Source organism: Paroedura picta, chromosome 14, assembly GCF_049243985.1.
Source record: "Paroedura picta isolate Pp20150507F chromosome 14, Ppicta_v3.0, whole genome shotgun sequence".
Classification (NCBI taxonomy): Eukaryota; Metazoa; Chordata; class Lepidosauria; order Squamata; family Gekkonidae; genus Paroedura; species Paroedura picta.
This window is the reverse complement of record NC_135382.1, coordinates 27,192,801-27,217,467: the sequence shown is the minus strand read 5'-3', so window position 1 is coordinate 27,217,467 and position 24,667 is coordinate 27,192,801. Positions and strand designations below refer to the sequence as shown.

The 24,667-nt window shown below is 43.3% G+C and overlaps 1 protein-coding gene across 5 annotated transcripts in view; it reads right to left on the bottom strand.

Annotated features, from left to right (window-relative positions):
- Positions 1-450: 450 nt before the first annotated feature.
- The window catches only part of ADAMTS18 (ADAM metallopeptidase with thrombospondin type 1 motif 18), an 89,229-nt gene continuing 65,012 nt past the window's right edge, over positions 451-24,667 (bottom strand). For 4 of the 5 annotated variants that reach the window (XM_077309768.1, XM_077309770.1, XM_077309771.1 and 1 more), the window contains 7 exons: positions 17,299-17,440; positions 15,550-15,676; positions 11,504-11,708; positions 9,317-9,508; positions 8,610-8,822; positions 5,138-5,285; positions 451-2,897 (listed from right to left, as the gene is read on the bottom strand). In XM_077309768.1, coding sequence (XP_077165883.1) covers positions 2,779-2,897; positions 5,138-5,285; positions 8,610-8,822; positions 9,317-9,508; positions 11,504-11,708; positions 15,550-15,676; positions 17,299-17,440 — 1,146 coding nt within the window. In that variant the 3' untranslated portion in view covers positions 451-2,778. The remainder of the gene's footprint in view (positions 2,898-5,137; positions 5,286-8,609; positions 8,823-9,316; positions 9,509-11,503; positions 11,709-15,549; positions 15,677-17,298; positions 17,441-24,667) is intronic. The other variant, XM_077309769.1, reaches the window with a different exon arrangement.

The following is a 24,667-nucleotide window of genomic DNA, read 5'->3' as shown; positions in this document are numbered from 1 at the left end:
TTTTGTTGCTAAAGCTAGAGACAAACAAAACTTTGAAATAGGTATAGAGCCAGGACCCTAACCCCACCCCTGTGTTCTTTGTTCCCACAGGTATGTACTTACAGGTATGTACTACCTTATCATCCAATGTATGCACAGTTTACAGCTTGACACCTAGAGGCAGAAAAAGGGCAGCCATAACAGAGTACAATAGGAGGCCAGACAAACCCGAAAGCCTGAGAAACAAGGAAGCGGGGCTCATGGGAGGAAGACCACTGGCTGCTCCAAGAGGATCTTGGAACTTTGGTCAAGGCGACCAAGGCATGAGCCACATAACTATTTCAATAATTGTTGGCAAAGTGATACAAAACATCTAAGTATATAGTATGAAAATGCACAAGGCAGGGAACCCCAAAGATCATGAAATAATAGAAAAAATGACTGACCACAACTCTCAGTATACATAGAGCCTCCATATTTTATTCAAAACTTGTACGGGTATCAAACATATTGTAACCGAGTATTTTATTATAAAACTTATAAAATAATTAAATAGTACACTTTATACGTTGCGCTTTTTTTTATACACCATAATCCATACCTTTATGTCACTTTTCTCTTCTGAATTTACTGCCACTTACTTAGGAAGCAAGTGATGAAATAAAAAGGCTATGCAGTAATAAATTAATATTTTTACATCAAATAATAAAAAAATGACACAATTATAGAACAAAACTTGACATTTCGGGGGGAAGGAAAATATCCCCTTGATGATATTGTTTCAAAATGTTCAATGTTCGAGACACAAGCATCCATGAGACATGGTTCTAATAATAATTCCGTAAACAAATTCAGAACATGCACATTGTTTCCATTTAAACTGTTGCAAATCCAGCTGCTAATTTTAACTGACCACTGTCTGCCATTACTGCCGATGTGGCTAATTTTAGTTTGAAATGGTACTTTAGGAAGCAATAAAGCTCAGCTCCATTCATCAAACGAAGCTGTGGAAAGGGGTGGAAGTGGCAAAGGGGAAAAATGGCATTTTTAGCCACTCCCCAGAAAATTATAGCAGGACACAACTCTGCCTTAGCCATATGGGTTTTGGCAATGAAATAAATACTTTACTTCTTCTTCCCTGGTTTTCAGTTTCGCCTTCGAAATATGTTGCGTCCTGATTCTTCTCAAATCTGGGTCCAAAAATGCCAGCACCACTGAAAAATGGTCAAATGAACATAGATATATCAACAAGCTACAGTCAGCTGCAATACAGGCAAACCATCTGATTGATAGCTAGGTGATTCTCAAAGAATGGCATCTTTCTCCATAGGTTAAATATGCACACAAAAGAAGTTTTGCCACATTCTGTTGAGCTGGAATCTTGAATTGTACCTGTCACATTAACCATGATTACATTAGGCTTCTTGAAGTCTCAATCACTTTTTTCCTGCTCAGTCAAGCAAAGCTGAATGGGAATCTCAGTTTTCTCCCCATAAAAGTCCAGCAATGTTTGCCTTTCCATAATTATTGGAAGTCAGTAGCAAGCAGCCATTTCCTTTCACCCTCCACATTTCCTTGTGTTCTGCAGCCTAATTAATTACTTCCTTGAGAACATTGATAGGTATTCTTGAACTGTTAGTTCTTAGTGTGTGTGTATGTGGAGGGGGTTATATGTTGTTTTCCCCTTAGCAGCCAAAGCCATTGCTATCTATTCAATCTGAGCAATATCAAGAGTAAAAATTAAAGGATCTGGGATACTAAAAATGAGCACTCGCTATGGCTGCAAAGCTTCATCACATAAAAATGATCTGTTAATGAACAATTGATTCAAGAACGCCACAGCCAGGAACAAGAAGACAGGAACCAATTAAGCAAAAGGTAGAAGGAAAGGAGAATGGTATAAAGATACTGGTGTGCTGAAAGAGCACTTTGATTGTCTACATGACATAGGGTGGGAACATTTAGTTTTTTTAAAAAATCACCTTGAATCAGAAAAAAAAAAGACAGACAACAGTGAAAATGAAGGAATGCAACAGGTTGCTAGTGAAATCATCTGAATTCTTTTTTCTTTAAAAAAACAAGTGAACAGATCATGTCAATGCCAGACTAAAGGGATACCATGGAAACAACCTTATGAATTAAAGCAGAAAAGGGCATTAAAAACAACAACAACAATCTATTCTAATGCCATACTTGCTTTCCCAGCAGCAAGTACAACACAATAAAGCACCTTTTATTCTGAGAGTGCGACACATGTGCTCATGGTTGATAATCACACACCCGCATGATGTACAACAATGCATTGTATCATCAGTCACCAATTCAGTTTCTCAAACCTATAGGTCACCCTGTTTTGGTTGGATGTGCTATTGGCAGTCAAAAACCGGCTGATTGAACTCTGGATCATGCTGTTACACTGCTCTGTTGGAAGTCGAGTGCGCCGTACAAGTTAGGAGCACCATGTGCCAGTCCATTTTAAAGACCTGCTTTGACCACTAAACAGAAGGCTTTTGCTCATAACAGAGGGAAATGGAAATGGTGAAATCAGAAGAAGGCTAAAAATTGCCCTAGCCTTCTAAAGTTTAATAATACCCTGTGCATTTTGGTCAAAACCCAATCTTTGCGCATCGATGGTTCATCAAGCATTGTACCACAGCAAATATTGCTCTATTGAATCCAAGTCTCTTCCATTGGAAACGTACATGATACAAAGGACAGGAAGGCCTCATGGGAAACTCCGTTTTGCCAGTAACTTAAAGGAGGTGCTTGTCATCCAAAGCTCAGAGGAAATCACCTTTTTTATAAGTTCTTCCGTGTGCATGATTTGCAGCACTGTTTGCCATAGAATTTGTGGTTGCAAACTCCATGCTGAGGAACCAGGTGGCACCAAGTAAAGAAGTCCACGCAAGAAGGATCATCTGTAATGATAAAAAAACATACCAAGCACATGCATTTAGTTTACATGGAAGATGACAGTGTAAAGTTCAGAGCTGATTCAAGAGCTGACCAGTTCAGGCTTGATTTGGGCAGCCCATGGTACCCCTAAAACTCCAATAACACATTTCAAATGGATCAACTATCTTCTATACCTTCCACGTAAAAGGTAAAGAGATACTGCTTGATATCTGGGGAAAAGTGGATTTTTATCTATGAAAACTTATGCCAGAAATCAAATTTGGTTAGTCTTCAGGGTCCTGTTTATTAAGTAGATGCCCGGTGAGTGGAAAGAGTTCAGTGACTGAAAGATGTTTGGATTAAACAATGTGTCCCTTAACAAGTCTGTAGTGCTGGGTAGCTGTGCTGAATTTTGCCCTGCCAAGGACATGGGAGCACCCTACAGCAGGGGTAGTCAACCTGTGGTCCTCCAAATGTTCATGGACTACAATTCCCATGAACTGCTGCCAGCATTTGGTGGCAAGGGCTCATGGGAATTGTAGTCCATGAACATCTGGAAGACCACAGGTTGACTACCCCTGCCCTACAGGATTGCATGCTGGCAACTCAAATAATCACCCCCAGGACCTTTCTCGGATTCTTCCTATTCCTTTTCCCCACAACAGACACCATGTGAGGTGGGGGAGGCTGAGGGATCTCTGGCTTTACTGCTCTGCAGGAACAGCACTATCAGGGCTGGGATGAATCCAAGGTCAACCAGCTGGCTGCATGTGGAGGAGCGGGGAATTAAACCCAGCTTGCCAGATCAGAAGCTACTGCTCTTAACCACTACACTGTGTGGGCATCAGACAAAAGGCCATACCAGAAGTCTTTCTTATAAGGTGCATTTAGCATTAGAAAACAGCAATTGCAGCAAATCTCACGTGCTCCTATTTCACAAGCAATCCGTACAACTGCCCTAGTTAAAGCAATTCCAGAAGAGCTGCAAAGCAGGACCGAATGGTCCCCAGGGAGCAGTGGAGGACTGGAACAGGGGAAATCCCATCATCGCTAGACTCCTGCCCTGGCTTGTTTCATGACATTGCTTTGTCTTCAGAGGAACAGCCTTCAGACCTGAAGCCTGTTCCTATATTTTGAGGGGGGGGGGAAAGGGGAATCAGTCATTGTATGCATGACTCTCCTTTAAATGATATTTATTTTCTGTTCCAAGCTGACTTACAGCCTCTGCTTTACGGTGCCTAGCAGACGGATGTAAATGAGGAAAACTGAGCAGAGGAGCTGACCCAGCCTGTCTAGGGAAGCACGCTAACTTTCCCTGAAAGACTCATTTCTTTCCCCTCAATCTCTCCCCAATGACTCACCGAGCTGGAACTATGCGGTGGGTAATTGAGAGTGATTGGCCTCCAAACCGTTCCAGCGCAGCTGGCCACGTTCGCTGGTGGAGACAGAGACTTAGAAAGCGGCGAAGAGATAATTGATCTCCAGAGCCTGAAGACCTACTTACAATAAAGTCAAAAAGGACTTCTACAGCTGCAAGCAGGGGGGAAGGGAGAAGGCTGGGATGAAATGAGTAACAGACGTTGGGTAAGAAATCCAGCGAGAAGACCAGAAGGCGAAAGGGGGGTGCAGATATGTACTCACCCAGGACAGAAAGTGGGTATCATTATTAGCCAACTGGAAGAATTCAAATATATAATCCACCCCAGCCCCACTGCCAAATGTCAGGAGGTATTTCAGATGGAATTTGGTAGGAACTCTATTTAGAAGTAAATTTCTTACGTAGGAAGCTGTTCGCAATTAACCAGTAGCCTATTTCAAGCTATTCCTCCACTCTGTATGGACAGTCAAGATTCCATGGATTTCTGCTGACTCTAACATAGACGCTCATCACTTGATGACTTTAGCATTGCCATCAAGTGATGACTTGCCAACAGGAACAAGTAGCCCGGGATCCAATGGTACACTCGAAGTCACCACAAATTCCTTGTGGTTCAGCAAGGTCCGCCAATGCATTCAGGTGGCTGATGCCAAGGGACGGGACATGAAATTATGTGTACGCATGTGTGAAACATCTCATTAGAGATAATAGTTGCAGGATTTCCAACATCACCACCGTGGCATCCGTGTTTTGCCTTCCCTCGGTCTCTCTTCCAGTAGTTCTGCCTTGCCTGATTCATTGATCACAAGCTTATCCATGCTACTTAGGGGGATCTTTTTGAGAGCTGTTCGGACACATGTTTGCTAATACAAGTGGCGCTCTTACCTCTCTTCTCAGGAGCGAGGCAGAAATTAGTATTGCAAGCCCTTGATATTGCTGGCTTTTGATGGGCCAGACAGCCTGCCGATGGCTGACCCTGCCGAAGGCACTGCACAGTCCGTGTCTGCACACCTCCGCCGCATGTCACGGTGCACTGCCAGAAGGGAAAAACAAGAGGTTGCATTTCAGTTACAAGAACCTACCTATCCCCCAAAAGAGCATCCTATTCCTCATGTCCTACAAATTCCATTCCCCACACAAAGCCCCTCCGTTTGAAGGTCGGACAGCACAGCAGGTGCCAAGGTAGCCTCTGTGCTGCACAGCTTCCTCCCAGGAGAATTCTTGTACATTTATTCATCAACTAATGGCTTATTTGAGCCAGGGTTAGTTGGCAAAACTAAGACAATAATTGAATCCTGGCTTGCCTTAGCAAATCTTAGCCCCAGCATTATCGCTTTTCGCCCTGCCTCTGCATCAGCTGTCCCAGCCTGCCTTGCAGCAGCCACACTGGTTCTTAAGCAGTTCCTGTTTTGCGTTGTACTTGCCAAGTGACTCTGCAGGCACGGCAGACACAGACTGTCAATGGGAAAACAGATACATCCCAGACAACCTACATTAGCATTGCCTGTGGTTTAAAAAGACGGTTCATATCCTGGTTTGAGGCACCTGCAGTAGCCCCAGTTAACGTGGTGGGTTCCATACATTTCATTAAACCGTAGTTTTGCATCAAATCTGAACTGAGCCATTGTGGTAGCTGATAACAGTTTTATTCCCATTATTTGTTACGCTCTCTTTCAGTGAGCTCTCCCCTGGGAAGATAAGGCATAACTTTAATGAGGTTCAGTGCAACCCAAAGCAGAGTTCCATCTGTCTAAATGCATCGCCGTCAATGAATAAAACGATAAAGTGGTGACATCATATGTCCACCGCCCAGATGTGGAAGAATGCTGGAAAGGGGATGAAAGCACCGTCAAGTTGCAGCTGACTGATGGTGACCCCGTGGGATGTTCAAAGCAAGAGACATAGAGTCATTACTTATCTCTACATAGCACCCCTGGACTTCCAGCTAGGTGACCTTGGGCTTGCCATGGCGCTGATAAAACTGTTCTGACCAAGCAGTGATATCAGGGCTCTCTCAGCCTCACCCACCTCACGGGGTGTCTGTTGTGGGGAGAGGAAAGGGAAGGTGACCATCAGCTGCTTTGAGACTCCTTCGAGTAGAGAAAAGTGGCATATAAGAACCAACTCTTCTTCTTCTTCTTCTTCTTCTTCTTCTTCTTCTTCTTCTTCTTCTTCTTCTTCTTCTTCTTCTTCTTCTTCTTCTTCTTCTTCTTCTTCTTCTTCTTCTTCTTCTTCTTCTTGGTGGTCTTCTATCCAAGTACAACCCTGCTTATCTTCCAAAATCAGGTGAGATCATGATAGCTTGGGTTACCCAGTTCAGAACAGAAGGATAATTAGGACCTTGAAAACTGAATGACAGAAGCGAGCACCACAAGGTGATATTCAGATTCTCTAGTCTCAGTTTGGCTTGGAACCACAGAACAAACTCCCTGCAAAGGCTTGGACAGTGAAAGGCCAATCTATCATCAGCATTCACAAATCTATTTCCCTCTCGATGCATCAACTGCTTAAAGAACTTATCCTAGGCATACTGAAGTGTGGTTCAAATATTCCTCAAGAGGCGATCCTTTGCACAAAAACTGCACATGCGTGCCCCACATACATCTGACAAGAAAAATGTCAACTGACAAGAGATTAAAATTGAAAACATTTGCTGACTTGGTTTCAAAATTTACAGCCTGCTGCTACCTCCAGGTGGCAAAGCCATGATTAGAAATTGTCTGCTGTTCCGTGTACCAAAAAAGCAATCATTGTGTCATGATATGCATGGGAGAGATGGTCATTTCCAAGGAAACCCCTGTAATGTTATCAAATACGTGGATCTATCTATCTATCTATCTATCTATCTATCTATCTATCTATCTATCTATCTATCTATCTATCTATCTATCTATCTATCTATCTATCTATCTATCTATCTATCTATCTATCTATGAGCCTCATGTCTAAGATGAAACGTGATCTCTTTCAGCTGATTATGAATGAAGGTTAGGCAGTGGTTGGTGTCAGCTATTGAAGATCATGTGACTCATACAGTGAGATGCGTTCCAAAATACAGAAGCTTGTTTGCAAGACAGTGGAAACAAACAGACTGATGCAGTAATCAATCATGCTATTTAAGAAATTCCAGACAGTCTCTGCAGATCCCTAAGGACAGCGCACATAAAGATTTGTAATGGTTCAACCACAGGGCAGCTCTCAGGAGAAAGACAGAGAAAAAGGTTCATGGAATGTAGCATACAGGATTAGTGAAAGGTGGCTGAGAATTGCACAGAGGAAAATTAGCAGAATGGATTTTGCAGGATGTGGGGTTTAAGTACGGATGACAAAATCGGGGAGGCTCAGACTACCCACTTAGCTGTAGCACCCATTTGGCGACCTCGGATAAGCCACTCACTTTCAGCCTAATCTCACTCTCAGAGATGTTGAGAAGACAAAAAGGAGGAAAAGAGAATTATATAGGCCATCCTGAGCTCCTTGGAGGAAGGGCATGATCAAAATTGGATGGGTGGACGGGTGGGGAAACCGGCAGGCACATGGATGGACAGGTGGGTGGACAGTCAGGAATAACTGGAATGAACCCTTAGCAGATGACCTAAGGTCTGGTTCAAATGTGTAGAAGCAGCAACTGTTTCTGTCCTCCTTAGACACAATGACTTTTCATGTTGGAGGGGAAGAAATAAGTTATTGGATGTTCTCCCCAGAATCACAGAATCATAGAGTTGGAAGGGGCCATACAGTCCATCTAGTCCAACCCCCTGCTCAACGCAGGAACAGCCCAAAGCATCCTAAAGCATCCCAGAAAAGTGTGTATCCTACCTTTGCTTGAAGACTGCATTTTTTAAAACTAGCCTTCTCAATTTTGCAGACTTAGGAAATGAGTTTTCCAGTACCCTAGATCCCACTCTAATACACCACGGCAGATGTGAGAACTCATGTGGTATCGTGACTAGAGTGTTGGAGAGAGATTTGAGTTCAAATCCTAACCCTACCCTGATGTCTTTGTGTCAGCTTGGACCAGACATTCTCTCTCTCTTGCCACCTCTACTCACAGAGTTGTGGGGATAAAATGAGATGAGAGTTATGTGTGCTGTCCTCAACTCCTAGGAGGGAGCCACTGGAAGGAAGGATAGAATATATAAGATGATCTACCCCGTGCCCAATCTACATTGATGACAAAATAGGTGGGATATAAATACCAGAAGCATTGGACAGCATTGTCCTTGACTGCTACATGAACAGCCCAATCCTGAACAGAGTCACACCCTCCAAAGTTAATGGTTAAGGGTGTACCTCTGCTAAGGACTGCACTCTGGGAGACATCTCAAAAAATGACTGATTTAGTCATCTCTCTTACTTGCTGCCAAGGTGAAGAATACCATCCTGACACCCTGTTGTACACATGGTGCAATGGACACACTCCTCGGTTGCACACTTCTTCCAGCTCAACATGTGGCTTCTTCAGGTTCCGACATCGCCGTTGGGGGAAGGTGATCAGTTTGCCTCCGATGTTCTTCTCACTGCACTGCATCTCTCGCTTCCTTACACCTGGGCCACAGGTGGCAGAACACTGCAGAGGACAAAGCACACAAACATTTGGGTGGGGGCAGAAGGTTTCAGTCGATGTTTCTGGTTTGAAGATTACTTCTCCCCAGTGAGGTGGCTGTAGCCCTGGCTGTGGAGATTATTCCATTGGGGAGGCGATTCTCTTCACATAACAATGGGCAACTACACAGACATTGTCCTAACCAACCTTGTGAGAGACTCCAAAGCAACGTTGAGGCCTTATTCTTCTAGGTCATTTTAACATCTATGCCAAGGCTAGCTCTACAAACCACCTTTGGACCTCATGGTCTCCATAGTAATGAAGCATCCTTCCCAAGGAACTAGACTCATCTGTTTCTCACTGCCTTAGAAATGGGTGAATGGGTTATTAGAATTCAGTATTGAGAGGACACCATTCTTTTCTGTGCATTAGCAGTAAAACTTGGCACTCTGAATGTAAAATAGCCAGATATGTGAATAACCAGCCTCCGAACCTCAGGTTGCATGCCTTGTATTTACCTCACTCCAAGCCGAAATAACCCATTGGAGACGTTCATTTTTAGGACAGCGTCCCAACACACACATCTGTTGCATTTCGGGCTTTGGTGCACCATTGCACATGCTCTCTGGCAGGATTTTCATCACGGAGGATCCCACACTTTTGCAAAAAATGTCACGTTTCGCAATGCCTCGTCCACATGTTTTAGAACACTTTAGGAGAGGGAGAGAAGATTTAAGGTCAGATGTGAATCAATTTAATTTGGCACTTCTCTTTCACTGTGAAACAATGGACCAAGCAGACTTCATCCGTATCTTTGGAAATGGAAATACTCATAGGATTGAATCTCATGACTCATTTTTCCCAGAACAAAACTTCATCTTCCAGATCAAAACTCATCACTGATTAGAAGGGAGTCCTAAGATCTAACCCAAAGTGGTCCAGTCATCTAGGCCAGGGGTAGTCAACCTGTGGTCCTCCAGATGTCCATGGACTACAATTCCCATGAGCCCCTGCCAGCTAATGCTGACAGGGGCTCATGGGAATTGTAGTCCATGGACATCTGGAGGACCACAGGTTGACTACCTCTGATCTAGGCATCTTTTTAATGTACCTGATCTTAATTCTCAGCTTGTGTCAACATATGTATGTCTTGATAACGGTTTCACAGGTTACTTCACCAAATAAAGCAGGCTGCTGATTATGAAAATGTGGGGAGCAGCAAACTGGAAAAAAGCCTGAATCAAATATGGTAAAATTAGCGATGGCTGACTTTAGCTCATCAAGCTGCTACCTAATTCTAAGCAGGTGGGTGAAACCAAAACTCGTTATTATTCTATTAATATACGGACAATGTTATTCCCTCTCCATTTAAGTCCATAATAGGGGTAGGGGGAGGTTTGCACAGGCGGATCACACAATAGGCAATATGATCAGAAAAATAATAATGACTTGGGGAGGGGCCATGGTTCAGTGGTAGAACATCTCCTTTGCATGCAGAAGGTCCCAGGTTCAATCCCGGGCATCTCCAGTTAAAAGGTCCAGGCAGCAGGATCTTGACCTCAGACCTTGAAGAGCTGCTGCCTGTCAGAGGAGACAATGGTGACCTTGATGGACCAGTGGTTCAGCATAAGGCAGCTTCATGTGTCCTTGTGCATTCAGAAAATCATGAATGGAGCTTGTATCACAAAGCTTTCACATCTCCCCTTTCCTCCTATTGGCCCATGCAGCCCTTGAAAAGCCTTTCCCAGTGTTTGGAGCAGCCTTTGACAATGGCATAGGATGAGGCATGGGAGGGCTGCAGCAGGAAGCAAGGTTTTCAGCTGAGTCCAGCCCCAACATTTTCAATGTCCATCATGGCCATTCAGCAAAGACTTTTTTTTCCCTTGCCCAATTTCAGAGCAAGCGCTACACTACCCTGAAAGGCTTTGCAGGGGCTTATCCACTCCAATTACAACCCTGCAATAACACCTGCCTTGGCAGCTTTACAAAATGGCAAACGTGCATTTCACGTAGATCGTGAACGCCGTCCAGATTTCCTGTGTCTTTCTGAAACCGAGGCGTGTGTCTCTCGGAATTTGCTCAAGGCCCCAGGCTACCATCTATGCTTCTAAGCACGGTGTTTTCTGTGCCAGGATGGATATCAAGTTGCTTAGATTTGTACTATCGAAAGGAAGAGCTCACACATTAATATTATTACGGCGTTGCTAATGTGACTCCGACATGAAACGCCTACTTTGGGGGAAACATCTGCATGATGGTGAGGTTGGAATACCTTTCCCTGCCTGGCATGATGCCGTATCCTTATCCAGTCTACTAATACCAAATGCTTAGGCTGCAGTTCATTACAGAGGGTTGGATCCAGTGCAAGGACCTTGTCAGGTCTGTGCAGGGATCCCCGACCTTTCCATTCCCCCTCCCGCCCCTGGCCATTTCTGACCCCCGGAAACTTGGTTTCCTGGGTTGTAGGACCTGCATGGAGTAACAGCCATGTGGGCTGGGAGGATGCAATAAGAGAAGGTGAGAGGCAAATGGTTCCCTTTCACATCAGCCACCAGCAGTTCTGTCCTCACACGACAGGCAAGAAAGAACTATTTTGCTCTCTTTTTCCCTCCCTCCTTCAGTCTCCAGATAAGGATGGCTTAGTGGCTGGGCATTGTGTAACACCACTGGAAACATGGATCATGCCAGTTATTTCTCTTAATTACCTGAGACCAGGGGCCAGGACTCCATTCTGGTGGGCAGTCTTGGATGTTGCAGGCCTGTATTTGTGCTGGAGTGCTCACAGGGCAGAGAGCATGGGCCACGATTTCCTCCTTCTGAAAGTTCTTTCTCTGGATGCACTGTATCTGACGGCTTTGTTCTCCTCCGCCGCAGGTCTGGCTGCAAACACTCCATTCACCTGCCAACCAGCTTCAGGAAAGAACAGATTCATTGGGTTTGGATCCCTGGTATAGATCCCAACGTGATCATGGAAGAACTTTTTTTTTTTTTGGGTGGAGTCGCAATTTAAGATCCAATCCTATGGCTAGAACCCAAATTCTTAATTCAATGCAATGCAATAGGTCCTAGGGAGATACTTATATCTGAGAGGTCATTTAAAAATAAATAAACAGCAGGGGCATAGGAAATGAACCATAAAATGTTAAGCAAGTTGCCACTGGTTTACATTTTCTGTGCATACACAAACTCTTCACATTCTTCAGATTAGAAGGGTATTATTCAAGGTTTTCATCTAGAACGAAGAGAGCGACAGTCCACATCTGCCATCTGTATCTTCCCTTGCCATTTCCTTTGAAGAAGAAAGCCAATTCAACTCTATACTTATGACATTTTTACCCTGCCCCTCCCTGCTTCCAAAGGACAGTGTACATGGTCATCCCATTCTTTCCATCCCATAGCAACTCTGTGAAGCAGATTGGGTGACTCGCCAAATCTTGCCCACTGGATATCACATTCACAAGAATGTGAAGCTGGTTGTTGCCCAAACTATACCCAGTGCTCTAATCACTATACCACACCGACTTTCCCCAAGCTGTATTAAGCTTTAGCATGAAGGAAGGAAGAACTTTCTTAGTTCAGCAGCCCTATAATTAGAGTTTGGCCAACTTAGAAGCTGTTCTCTGGCAGATGATTGAAATCTATCTATATATATAAAGAAAGAGGTGAAATTAATCAACTGACCACTGACAGACAAATATATCTCCAGGGCATGCCAAAGGCTTCACAGAATTGGCAAAGGAAAAAATCCCAAGGAGATATGATAATTAAAATGGGGAATAAAATGAGCAGATGTACAAGCATTGGACTGGACTTTGGTTAAAGGGCCAGTTCTGCTAGGAAGCAAAATTTGTGACTGCGATTCAGGCATTTTCACCTTATCCTACTTCACAGTTCTGTTGTGAGAAAAAATGTTGGGGAGAACTCAGAACCCTGAGTTCCTTTCAGGAAGGGTGGAGTAAAAGTGTAATAGGGACCTTTCTGAACTGCAAAATGAGAAGGTAGATTGACTTCTCTAAAGTATCTGAAGTTGAGGAAAAGGGCGCCAAAGACACTTCCCTGGAGAACCGTCTAGGTTAGGCCTGATTAAACTTATCATACAGTTCATCAACCTCCATGAGGTCTAAAAGTGGGATGTTAATGGAGACTGTGCACCACTTAATCCCCATATTGTCAGCTTGGTTTTTTCTCTTCCTGCTCTTGAGATTCTGTTGATGGGCCCTTGTTGCTTGGATTGCACTAAAAGTATAAATGCCACAAATCTACAATAGGAGCTAACATTACATGCCCTCTAAGAGTTTAAACAATAGAATTTCAGAAAGTGACAGAAAGTAAAGTAGCAATCAAATTTACTTCCTGCATTGCGACTTAGCTTGTGATTTGATGGGTTTTTTAATATAGAAATTGTAACTTTTACTCATATTTGAATCTATAGGAATTTTGTGTGTGTGGTTTCAGCTGCTGTTTTAACCTACGCTTTTGAATTCAACCTGTTGAGCTATCTGAGCAAATTCGGTGCACCATAAAACCTTCAAACTTATGGATGTTAGTTGGTTTTATGCATTACTACAATGGTCCACAGCAACATCAGGGCATTGTTTTACTATATTACAGTCACCTGTTAATGTAAACCAACAAGACCCAAAAAAGACTACAACAATTACTGAGAGATCCCTAAAAGAAGCTGAATATCCAAAAAAAAAATGATTGTTCCACTTTCCAGGTCCCCCCCATTCTTAGCATGTCTATTCTGACCTTGATCCAAGAAGTTCATGATAGTACCCATGATTCCCCTCCTTTTATTTGCACAGCATCACTATGGGTTAGGTGATTTTCCTTTTGTAATCCACCTTTCTCACTGGTACGCAAGGTGGCTCACAAATACAATAGAACTCTTCAGTCAATTGGCAAGCTGACTACAAAATATGGCAACAATCAAATGATAAAATGTGAAACTAATAGCAAACTACTTTTATTAGTACAGTGTTTCTTTCTGGAAAGCTACAGAGGGTTTCAGAGTGAGCATCTCTTGACTGGACATTTAAGACCTACACACCCACCTTCAAAATGTACTCAGGCTTTCCAATAATGGCAAGGGAATACGATGGGAGCAACTTGTGTGGCTTTTCTCTTGATTACAATAAATGCTATGTTTCAGAAGCTGCCAACCACAATTAGAAGGCAAAGGAAAACAATCCCAAAGAAAGCCAAGGGAAACGTAATAGAAGGCTTTTCTGTCTACAAGACGCTAAGCCCATTGGTCCAAAAATAACGCTTGGCAGAAGATTAATCGCATGCAAATAGATTATTTGGCAAGTGAGATTACTTAAAATTAGTGTTCAGACAGTGACGTGGCTCAAGGCAATGAAATCGCTGAAGCTGTCACATGATACGTTACCCCAATTAAACCTTATCTCTGCCTTCTTGTGGTTCTGCTACAATTTCCTTTTGGATATTATATCCTATACTCCTTTTCCCCTTTAGCTTTCTCAGAAAATTAGACGGCATTGGTTAAATATGGCTGAACGCATAAAATGCATTACGGACTCTGTATTTCATTAAACAAAGGTTGTTCGTACAGTAGGTTGGATCCAAACAATGGTACTGGATCATTATGGAAGGAGTGCTTTTGAGACCAAAGAATCACTTGTCTGAGCAGAAAGGATGCCTTCCAAGAGAGGAAGGATTCTCTTGATCCAACCCTATGTTTTGAATCCAACCATTTATAAATGAACTGATTTATTGCTATTCCTAAAATATTTATATGCCACCTTTCCCTTGTGATTCCAGATTGTTTACAATTCTGATTCAAAACATAACAAAACATAATAGAATCCCATTAACTCCCCCAACATATATCTGCCATTAAACACCATCAAAAGCTTTGCAAAGATGATGCCTCCTGACTAAACTAACCAGGCCTCCCGTTGGCACATTCAGTCACCCCCTGGAGAAAAAAACAGTGATGCTGCTGATCCTCCTAAGTAATTTCTCAGTACAACCTTGGAAAGTGACAAAGGGTGGGTCTAGGAACTGACAAAAATTATGTGGTTAAACCACAGTGTTTCTGCTGAGTCTTACAGCTACCCTTTGCTACTTGGAGGTTGTACCTGGAAGTGAATCAGTGATCTCATACCCACTACCATGTCCTGGCCTCCAGCCCCCTCATGGGTTGCCAAGCTTGCTGACAACCTACTCCTGACATCCCCAGGGTGCCTTCTCCACAAGTTAGAAGCCATTAAAGAGAAGGAAGTTCTAGTAGATTACAAGCAGGCCATCTGGTGGATTTTCATTCATTCATTCATTCATTGACATAAAATTACAGCATATCGATTAGAGAACATACAGCAAAAATCCACTATGCCCCCCCCCATAAACCTCATCCAAGAGGGAAATGGCAAGAGGGGAGCCATAACCCCCAGCATAGTTGCCCCTGGCATACCAACTGCTTAGCACCAAGGAATAACTAAAAGGAGCTCTTTTGCCATTTATTCTAACTTCATTTTGTCTGCTCCTCTTGCTTGTACTACTTCCTACCCCAGATGCAGCCTTCTTGTGTTGCTGACATTCACAATAAAGCCTAGTAGGAAGGCCTATCCGAGGGATAAAGAAGCACTCAGCATTCTCTTCATTCAGTGGGATAAAAATGCAATGAGCAAAGTATCCAAAAAGAAACAGGTTGGTTTGAGAAATCTGTGGATGCCGGATGCATGCAAAAACTTAGAAAAAAAATTGGATGCCTGGTCGGACTTACTAGGCTGGGCATGGATTTGTGTTGCAGATCTTTGTCTCTGTTAAGGGCTTTGTCCTTGGGCCACAGAAAGAGGAGTTGACTCGGGTGCGGTGATCTTGTAAACAGACAGCTTTTGCTATTAAGTGCCCTGGGGAGATAAAAATACATGCAAAATGAGATCCAGCACAATTTTAGAAGAAGAGTTGGCTTTAATGCTCCATTTTTTCACAACCCAAGGGAGTCTCAAAGTGGCTTACGATTGCCTTGCCTTCCTTTCCCCACAACAGACACCCGGTGAGGGAGGTGAGGATGAGAGAGCTCTGACAGGAGTGCTCTGTAAGAACAGTACTATCAGGACTGTGATGAGCCCAAAGTCACCCAGCTGGCTGCAGGTGGAGGAGCAGGGAATCAAACCCAGCTCACCACTACACCAAGGGAATCGAACCCATCCTTAACCACTACACCAAGCTGGCTCTCAAAAACCAGATACAGGGATTTTCCGTCGGGAAACTAAATGAGGGCAGGGACTCCCATGTTCTTTTCTATGCAAATTGGCTGCATTCTCCTCTATGAGATCATGCTCAGCATACAACACAAGGAACCCTATGAGTTTATGGGACTTTTATTTTAAAAAGACAAGACTGTCATATTTCCCTGCAGTTGCTTGTGGCTGAATGTTCCATGGCTACTGAATTGTATCCTTATAATTGCTTTGCCTTATAACGGTTACAACTTTTGCTGGAAGAAGGGGTGTAGCAATATCGCAAGACGTGTCTCCCACAGGGATGCAGAAAGCAGCGGACCAGCTCCACCACTGAAATGTGTCCCCCATGCCGCTGCTGCTGTGGAATCCTCCTAACTGCCCCTTGCAAATTCTCTTCCATTGTTTTGTGTTAGTCCTGTTCTCCCCCAACACACATGCACACATTTCTCCTTGAAAGAATGACTTTATTAGGTGTTTTTGACCAGCCCTGTGGGTTGGATCCTATCAGATTTCCTCTTGGCCTAGCTGATAGAAGTGGCATATTCTGACCACCAAAAATGGCTAAGTTTTTCGACCAGCCTTTCTCAACTTTGTTACAATTGAGAAACCCCTGAAACATTCTCCAGGCTTCAAGAAACTCCAGAAGTGGTGCAATCATGCAGAACATGGTTGGGAAGGATAGCTGACCTGGGGCCCTCTCCTTCCCACCCCCTCCAGGCCCATCATTGGCCATTTTGGGAGGGAGGGCAGGTCAACATGACCATATATGGTCATAATACCCAATAAAAAATTAATGAACCCCCCCCATCCATTCAGGAAACCTTTTCAGGGCCATCAAGAAACCCCAGGGTTCCACAAAACCTTAGTGGAGAAGGCCTGCTATCGACTGTGAGTCCCAGTTGGACCAAAGCCCCTTGAGACAGGAGCTTTAGTGAGAAGGGGAGTACAGTGAGCATGAACAGGAAAGTTGGTAAGATCCATTCCCATATATTTTAGCACCAATTCTCCTACCTACAAATTGAGTATTCAGCCAGAAGCAAATAAGCCATAGGATACACAATTGTGTGATAATTTGGAATGTAACAGTACTATTAAAAAGTCACCATAAAAAGCTTTTGGGAATTTGGCTTAAGTCATGGTAAATTTAGTCCTTCTTCAGAGATCTTAAAAGGTTCTGTCCTTCCCAAGTGCACAATCTTTAACAGTTCAACTTTTAAAAAATATTAAATCACATTACTTGGGAAGGATTACAGAAACGTTACTGTAAAACACTGTAGGTTACTCACCCCCACCACACGAAGCAGAGCAATCTGACTGTACTGTCACCCACTGGTAGCTATGTCCTTTGGTGAATATCTTGTTCTCATTGATGGCCTTTGAGAATGTGTATTGCCAGGCAATGCCAGGATTTTTGCCTTGTAGCAAGATCTAGATATGAGACAGAGTTAGGATATAGATTATGAACAGGCAATTAAAGAGACCAGATTCTACAGTTCTGAAGGTGTCACAGAATCACATCAGTCCAGAATCTAATGTATTTGTGCTGTGATGTCTACATGAAGAACAACTTGTAGGAGCTCCCCATGCACTTTACAGGAGAGTTCAGGCCACCCTATGTGTATGCCTCATGTTTTACCTCCCATAGAAGTGAATGGGAAACCTCGGTACTTGATGGCACTAGATTGTTTTTGTGCTTCTTACTACGTGAATTTTCCTTTCCTTCACAGAAAGACGGTAAATTGTGTATTTTTCTAATCAGCTGAATATTCTTTGACACCATAATGCCTGCATCAACCTTGCCTCAAGAAGTATTTTACTGATTTCTAAAGAGAAAATATCTAATGGGAGATTCTTTACAGTGTTCTCTCAAATGTTTCAACTTTTAGGAAAAAACTGAGAGATTTATATTTTTAAAACCCAGAACCCCCCATTTTCCTTTTGTTTTTCTTGTTAAACACAGGGGCTCCCATCTCTAGCTTCACCACCAGAAGTGTAATGGAGACAATTTAGGGATCCTAGGTCTCCCGCTACGGTGATAAACCTGGCAAACATCTACTCTATTGCCCACTGGCACTTCAGGGGTGGCAGAGAGAAATTGAGGAGAGGGATAGGAGTGAGTTTGAGTGTATTCCTAGAACATTACCCCCAACTTCTTGACATCACCTTCTTCCTTACCAGAAATTACACTGCAGGCCAGTCTCATGCCAGTGTGCCCTGAATCCTCTTGGGGATACCATGGGGCAGCCTGGCATCCCTAATATGATTCCTTATCCCTGGAGCAAAATGGCCATTTTCCCTCAGTTTTTCATCAGGTTCTAACCTCGAGCTTTCTTCAGTGTTCTCATTCCTCTTTCTCTGTTTACTAATCCTCCTTCATAGGGTCCCATGGCTTAGCCCTGTGGTCCCTAACCTTTTTATCACCGAGGACCAGTCAATGCTTGACAATTTTACTGAGGCCCGGGGGGGGTAGTCTTTTGCTGAGGGACGTTGCCGCTGCCTGAGCCCCTGCTTAGCTTGCTTTCCCACAGGCACCCCTGACTTCCTGTCACCCACTGGGGGGGCGCTGCCAGCAGCAGCTGCACAGTGCCACGCCAAGGGGGAGCCCCAGCCATGGCAACCGCCAGAAAGCATAAAAGGTGAGCCAGCGGCAGAGTGGCAGGGCAGCCCCTGAGGCAGTAGCCGGGGAAGAGGACAAGGAGGAGCCGAGCCCAGTACCGACTGACCCACGGACCGGTACCACTCTACGGACCGGGGGTTGGGGACAGTTGGCTTAGCCAATGCAGCCAGATACCCTGCTACATGCTGGAAGACCAAGCATCACATCAATGCAAAAATTAGGAGCCTGACCTTACTTTCATCTGCATCCAAAATATTGAATAATATTTATGTCCCATTAAGAAACTGTTGTCAAATAACAAGAACCCTCAGAAGGCATATTTCTCTCCTCCTATAACCATGTCTTGCTTTTTTCTTTTTTTAAATGGTTTCCCTTAGCAGTCAAACATCTACGGTCAGTGCACGCTGCCATATTATTATAACTACAAATTTGGAAAAGACCTCCAGTGCTTCAGTCTACTTAACTGGACATATTCCAGAGACTTCCCAGCCAACTGGCGTTTGCTCCCAAATTTACAGCTGGCAAACAAGCTCTTAAACATTTCCAGGTCCTTCCACAGAACTGTTTAACATCTACCTTTAACACACCAACCACCTGGCTTCAGACACAACACTCAGCAGCTTTGACCGCAGGGTGCAGTGTTATAAAATTTACAACTTCTTACATTCACAAACCACAGGTTCTATGGCTACGATCTTCCAGATCAAGCCTGAAGAACAAGACATTTGCTGAGAGCTTCAGAAAGCTAGCAACGGGCACAATGAACCCTCTTAAGTAAACGGCCGGTTTCTTTCCCTGATAATTTAGATTTTAGACTTAAAACAATAAATATTCTAAACCAGCTGTGTATCTCTCTCTCTCTCTCTCTCTCTCTCTCTCTCTCTCTCTCTCTCTCTCTCTCTCTCTTTGTTCCCCCTTTGCATTCCTTGGCCTTTACAAGTATATTAAATGGATAAGAACATTTGTGGGTTAGTATAGCAGTTTCTTTTAAATGTATGTCAACGCTCTCTTTGAATTGTCCTGGGGATTTTCGCCTGCAATGTGGTCATGACAGATCAACTAAATTAATTACACCAAATAATTAAAGACATTCTAGCTATGGCTTAAAATAGCAAATATGAAATGAGGGTTGCCATCCTCCCGCTACTGCAATTGATTTCTAAGCAACCAAGATCAGTTTCCCTGGAGCACATGGATGATTTGGAGGGTGGATCCTATGGCATTATACTTTGCCATGGTCCCCTATAAAGTAAGTCACCAGAATCAGCAACAGAAGACTGCCTCTTCCACTATGGCCCTTCAAGAAGTTTAAGACTGAGCATACAGAATTCGCTCAAGATCCCCACCCCTGGCTCCGGCATGATGGAATGCTCTTCCAAGTGAGACCATGGCCCTGTGGAATATTAAACAATTCTACAGGGCCTATAAGACAGAGTTGTTCCACTCTGATTAAGACCTGAAATTGTTTCTGACTATCTGGCCTCCCTACTGAATGCATTTAACAACTCTAGATTACTATCAGAACATCCACCACTTTTAATAACAGAAATAGGCTGCCTAAGGAGGTGGTGAGCTTCCCCTCACTGGCAGTCTTCAAGCAAAGGATGGATACACACTTTTCTTGGATGCTTTAGGATGCTTTGGGCTGAACCTGCGTTGAGCAGGGGGTTGGACTAGATGGTCTGTATGGCCCCTTCCAACTCTATGATTCTATGATTCTAAATCCTAACATCAAGAATGCTTTATGTCCCCCCCCCCCCGCTCCCACCAGAGAGACTTTGATACAGTTCTTAACTTAAATTAAGTGAACTGGAATGAAAGTGAAATTAATTGAATGAATTATTATATGTATGTATCTTACAGAAGGTTGTGAGTCAACCTGTGCCTTAGGGGAAGGGTGGCATACAAATGAATTGCCCTAAATGGGGCTCTGGAAAGCTCTGAAAGTAAAAATTGCAAATATTTGTTACATTAAATGCACTAGTTAAATTTTTTTAAGAACATCTGTAAATCCCATAGTCATTATAATTTAGAAACATCACAATTCTAACTATGCATAGAATAGACCAATTTGGAATAGACCAAACGTGTTTCACCCCCAAGGGGTCTTCCTCAGTGGTTTAATTGTTATGAGAAATGCACTCATGCATAATATCAAAGGGCTTGCTGGGTGGCAAAGAAAAATCTGTTTGATGCTGCTCCGACTAATCTCTCTAATATACAAATATCTGATTTGGAGCCCACCATTTAAAATATACTTCCAGAGGCCACCACTCTCTGCTTTTGCCCAGCTCTCAATCACCAGTGCATTCCCACGTGTCAGAAAATGCTATGGGAATCAATTTTTGTTGTGCTACTTCAGACCCACCCAGCTACCCACTCGAATCTCTCTCCTGACAGTACGCTAAGATCTACAGTTGGGCTGTCCCTTGGGCTGTCCCTAGAGAGCTATAAAGAAGAGATAAAAACATGGACATCTCATGCCAAAGCAGTCACATTACTTATTTTATTGTAATGACTATGCACAGGAGGGATAAAGCAGGGTGGCACTCACATGGCAATGGGGCAAATGCCCACTGACACACGGCATCACCATCAACCCAGCCTCCTCCCAACCCTGGCCCGTTTTAGGGTCTCAGATGCCCCGTAATAAGGGAATGCTGATTTCGGCCATCGTCAGCACCTATGCCAGGCCCTCTACCTACGGTGCCCCAGCAGGGACACAAAATGCCCCATTCAACTTCACAGAGCTGTGTGGCACCACAGAGCCAAACGGGGTGTCATTCCCCCCTCATGGTGGGATAGCAGCGTGCCACTATTCCACCATCATGCAAGGAAAGCCCCTGCCCCCCCCCCCCCAATACTATGGTAAGATGCAGCTGAACTTTTCTGCCCTGAAGTTGTGCGTCTGGGGCAGACCATGTGCACCAGGGGAATTCTTCCCCTGTTAGTACACAGGAAGTGGTAGGGCAAACCAGCGGCGGCCTAGCCTGGCCGCTGCCATGTATAATCAGTCAATATGACTTTCAGGTATCTCATTAAAAGCATAACTCCGATTGTTTTCCTGTATACATTTCCAGGGTTATTTATTCACCAATATATCATCATGATATCATCATGGTTATACATATAAATCCATATGTATTACTGTACAAATTAAGTACAAACCCTGTGCAATGCACAGATGCAATGCAAATCCATTGAGAAATCCCACATCCAAAGGAAGAGAATTGAATCTGTTGACACAAAGAAAGAAAAACCCCAACCTCTTCCTCGCCCGTATCCAAGGCAAAGGGTTGACATGGCTTATTTTCTCCGAAGTTACTTTAAATCCAACCTTCAAAATGACACGAAAAGCCCAGAGTTCATACACCCTCACCAAAGATGATGACAATTAAAGGGATCCTTGAAAGGTCTCTCTATGATCTCATTTCTTCTTCAGCTGGTTTGCATTTGCCATTCTATGTATTCCTCACACTCTCTTTAGGAAATGTCATGTGCTAAATTCGCTGGTTGAAGGGATACAGCCCGTCTAATCTTTTTCACTTAAGCGGAACTCTTTTATCCCTTACACTGAGTTTACATCTGTATCTCATAAGTGTGGCTTTGCTCTGTCCAACACATACTCTCTTTAGGGGAAATCAGAGCTAATTTATCATGCAGTAGCTAATAATAAAAGGGCGGCTTTCGAACTGCACCCTGGCCCTCGCCCAGTGGCTGCTAAATTATCAGCAAAGTCCTTCCACCTGGTTTCCTTCCTCAACTTTCCCCATCGACAAAGGATAGCGGAAATGATTTATCGGTTTTAATTAGACAACTTTACCTCCTTTGAAGATTTGTTCCTTTTTCTTTATTTCCTTTGCTTCGAGTGAATGATTGGGATTTGGTTAAGTGCCCCATCCATCCGTTGTACTGGAGATAAACTCATCTCGTTTCATGGACGGAGGGAGAGTTTTATTCCTTTAGCTTAATGTTTGACGGTTTTGCTGAATGTTTCATTAAATCTGTGCCAAGTTATAATCCTGAAAAACCTTTCCAACTGCTTTGGGCTCATGGTAGCAACATTTCAAATATGATTTAGGCAATGCTGTTACTTCTTATAATTTATTATTTCCAGAGCACCTATATCAACTCGGCAGTGTGCATAAAGCAAAAGTCCTCCAAAAATTCATCTCTGGCTTGCACTGGGATTCAAGCTGACGTACCTCCCTTATTGAGACCTTGGAAGCTTCAGTAGCAAGACTATGGGAAATTGACTATTGACTATGGGAAATGTAGTTTTCTTAGAGTGCTCTGGGAGCCTGGCCCACAGAACGCAGATGCCTTAAGAAAAAAATCCTACATTTCACAGGTATTTGGAGTGATAACACTGAACAGACTTGGGGGCTTGCAAGGATGGGTGGTGATTGCACTGGGCACACATTTCTAACTTCAGACCTGAGGAAGGGGGAAATAGCTGTTTTCAGATGCTTTTAAAATCCATTTGCTGAACCTAATTTCAAATCACTCCAAGAAGAGTTAGGACATCACCAGGAATAACATCTACAGTTACTGCACGTTTTATCTACTTAGCGGTCTTTCAAAATCCATCTTTGTCTTTGATAATATGACTGCTACCTTTGAACTGAGCTGTTATTTCCTTTCCAAGGCTCAGATTGTGCCAGAGATGTAGATGTGCCAAAAATCTTGGCCTTTTATATTCCCAAAAGTGACATACATATTGCATTTACTGCTTAGTTCCTGGAGGAACTGTTGTAGCCTCGGTCCTTTGAGCAAAACCAAGCCATTTGTTTGACAATGTGTTATTTAATAATCAAATGCGCTATCACTCTACTGTATATTCCCTTACCATGAAAATTTTTCAACACTAGAATTCAAAATCCACATATATCGATAAGTGACATCAGTCAGGGAGCAGACAGGGATCACAAATGTTCACAAATGTTAGAATTCACATATACTTTGTTCATGTACTATGTCAATGCATTGTTTGCTACTGCATGAATGAGTATAAGGTTGCCAGGTCATTGCTGCCAAACCCCAAGAGCTTATGATAAGCAGAGCCTTGGGGAAATGGTGTTACCCATGCCATTACATCACTTCCTGGAGAAAACCTGGAAGTGATGTCACACCAGCCTGGGCACTGAAGCTAAAGCCTTCCTCTGTTGCCTTCTGGTATGTGGTACTTGGTGGTACACAACCACTGCTCTGAGGCTCCATCATGGTAAGCCACCAAGAAAATTTTTATTTTAAAACCACTTAGTGGTTCATCAAATTTTGCAAATTGAATTTGACAACAGCATGTTGTCTAAGGAACTTTCCTCTCCTACTCCTCTTCCTTGGCCAGCTAATGGAAACCATTTATTTTTGGTGGTAAACCTTTCTTGCTACTATGGCTAGTGCATTAGTCTACAAATAGAATACTGCCTGCTTATATCGGGCAAGCTCCTACTGACCTCCCCATGCCCAATGGGGTGGGGGTGGGGAAAAATAAAACTGTATACATTGCCTCACTACAGCAAAATTGCTATAAATGACTTTTTAAAAAAGGTCTTAATGGCTGGGGGGAAATGGCAGCCGTGGAAGGCTGAGGCACAGAGGGTGTGGGGAATGCTGTTGTGTAAATGCTGTTGCCTCTGAGGATGCCCTCTGCATTTGCTGCAGCTCCAGAAACGACATGGGGAATTGATTCTGTGACAGCAGTCAGTGTAAGCAATGATAAAGCCACAATCAGTTCTTCCTTATCCAACAGCTTTAAAAAACAACAACAACACTCAATTCTTTGAACAAGTTCTATAAATTGAAACCAGATTACCTCAAATTACCTGTGCCGGAATCTCAACAAAACGTTTTAGTGTTAAGCACTTAACTGGATTAGAAGCTTTAAAAAAAAAATCAGCATGCCTCCACTTAAGATGACACAGCTACATTACTCAAACCATATGCTAAAAGCCGGTATGAATTCATGAAGCCAGATGATCTTTGGACTATCATATATCTTCCCTATTGTTGGGCTCTTTCTTCCCCTCCAGCTAAAA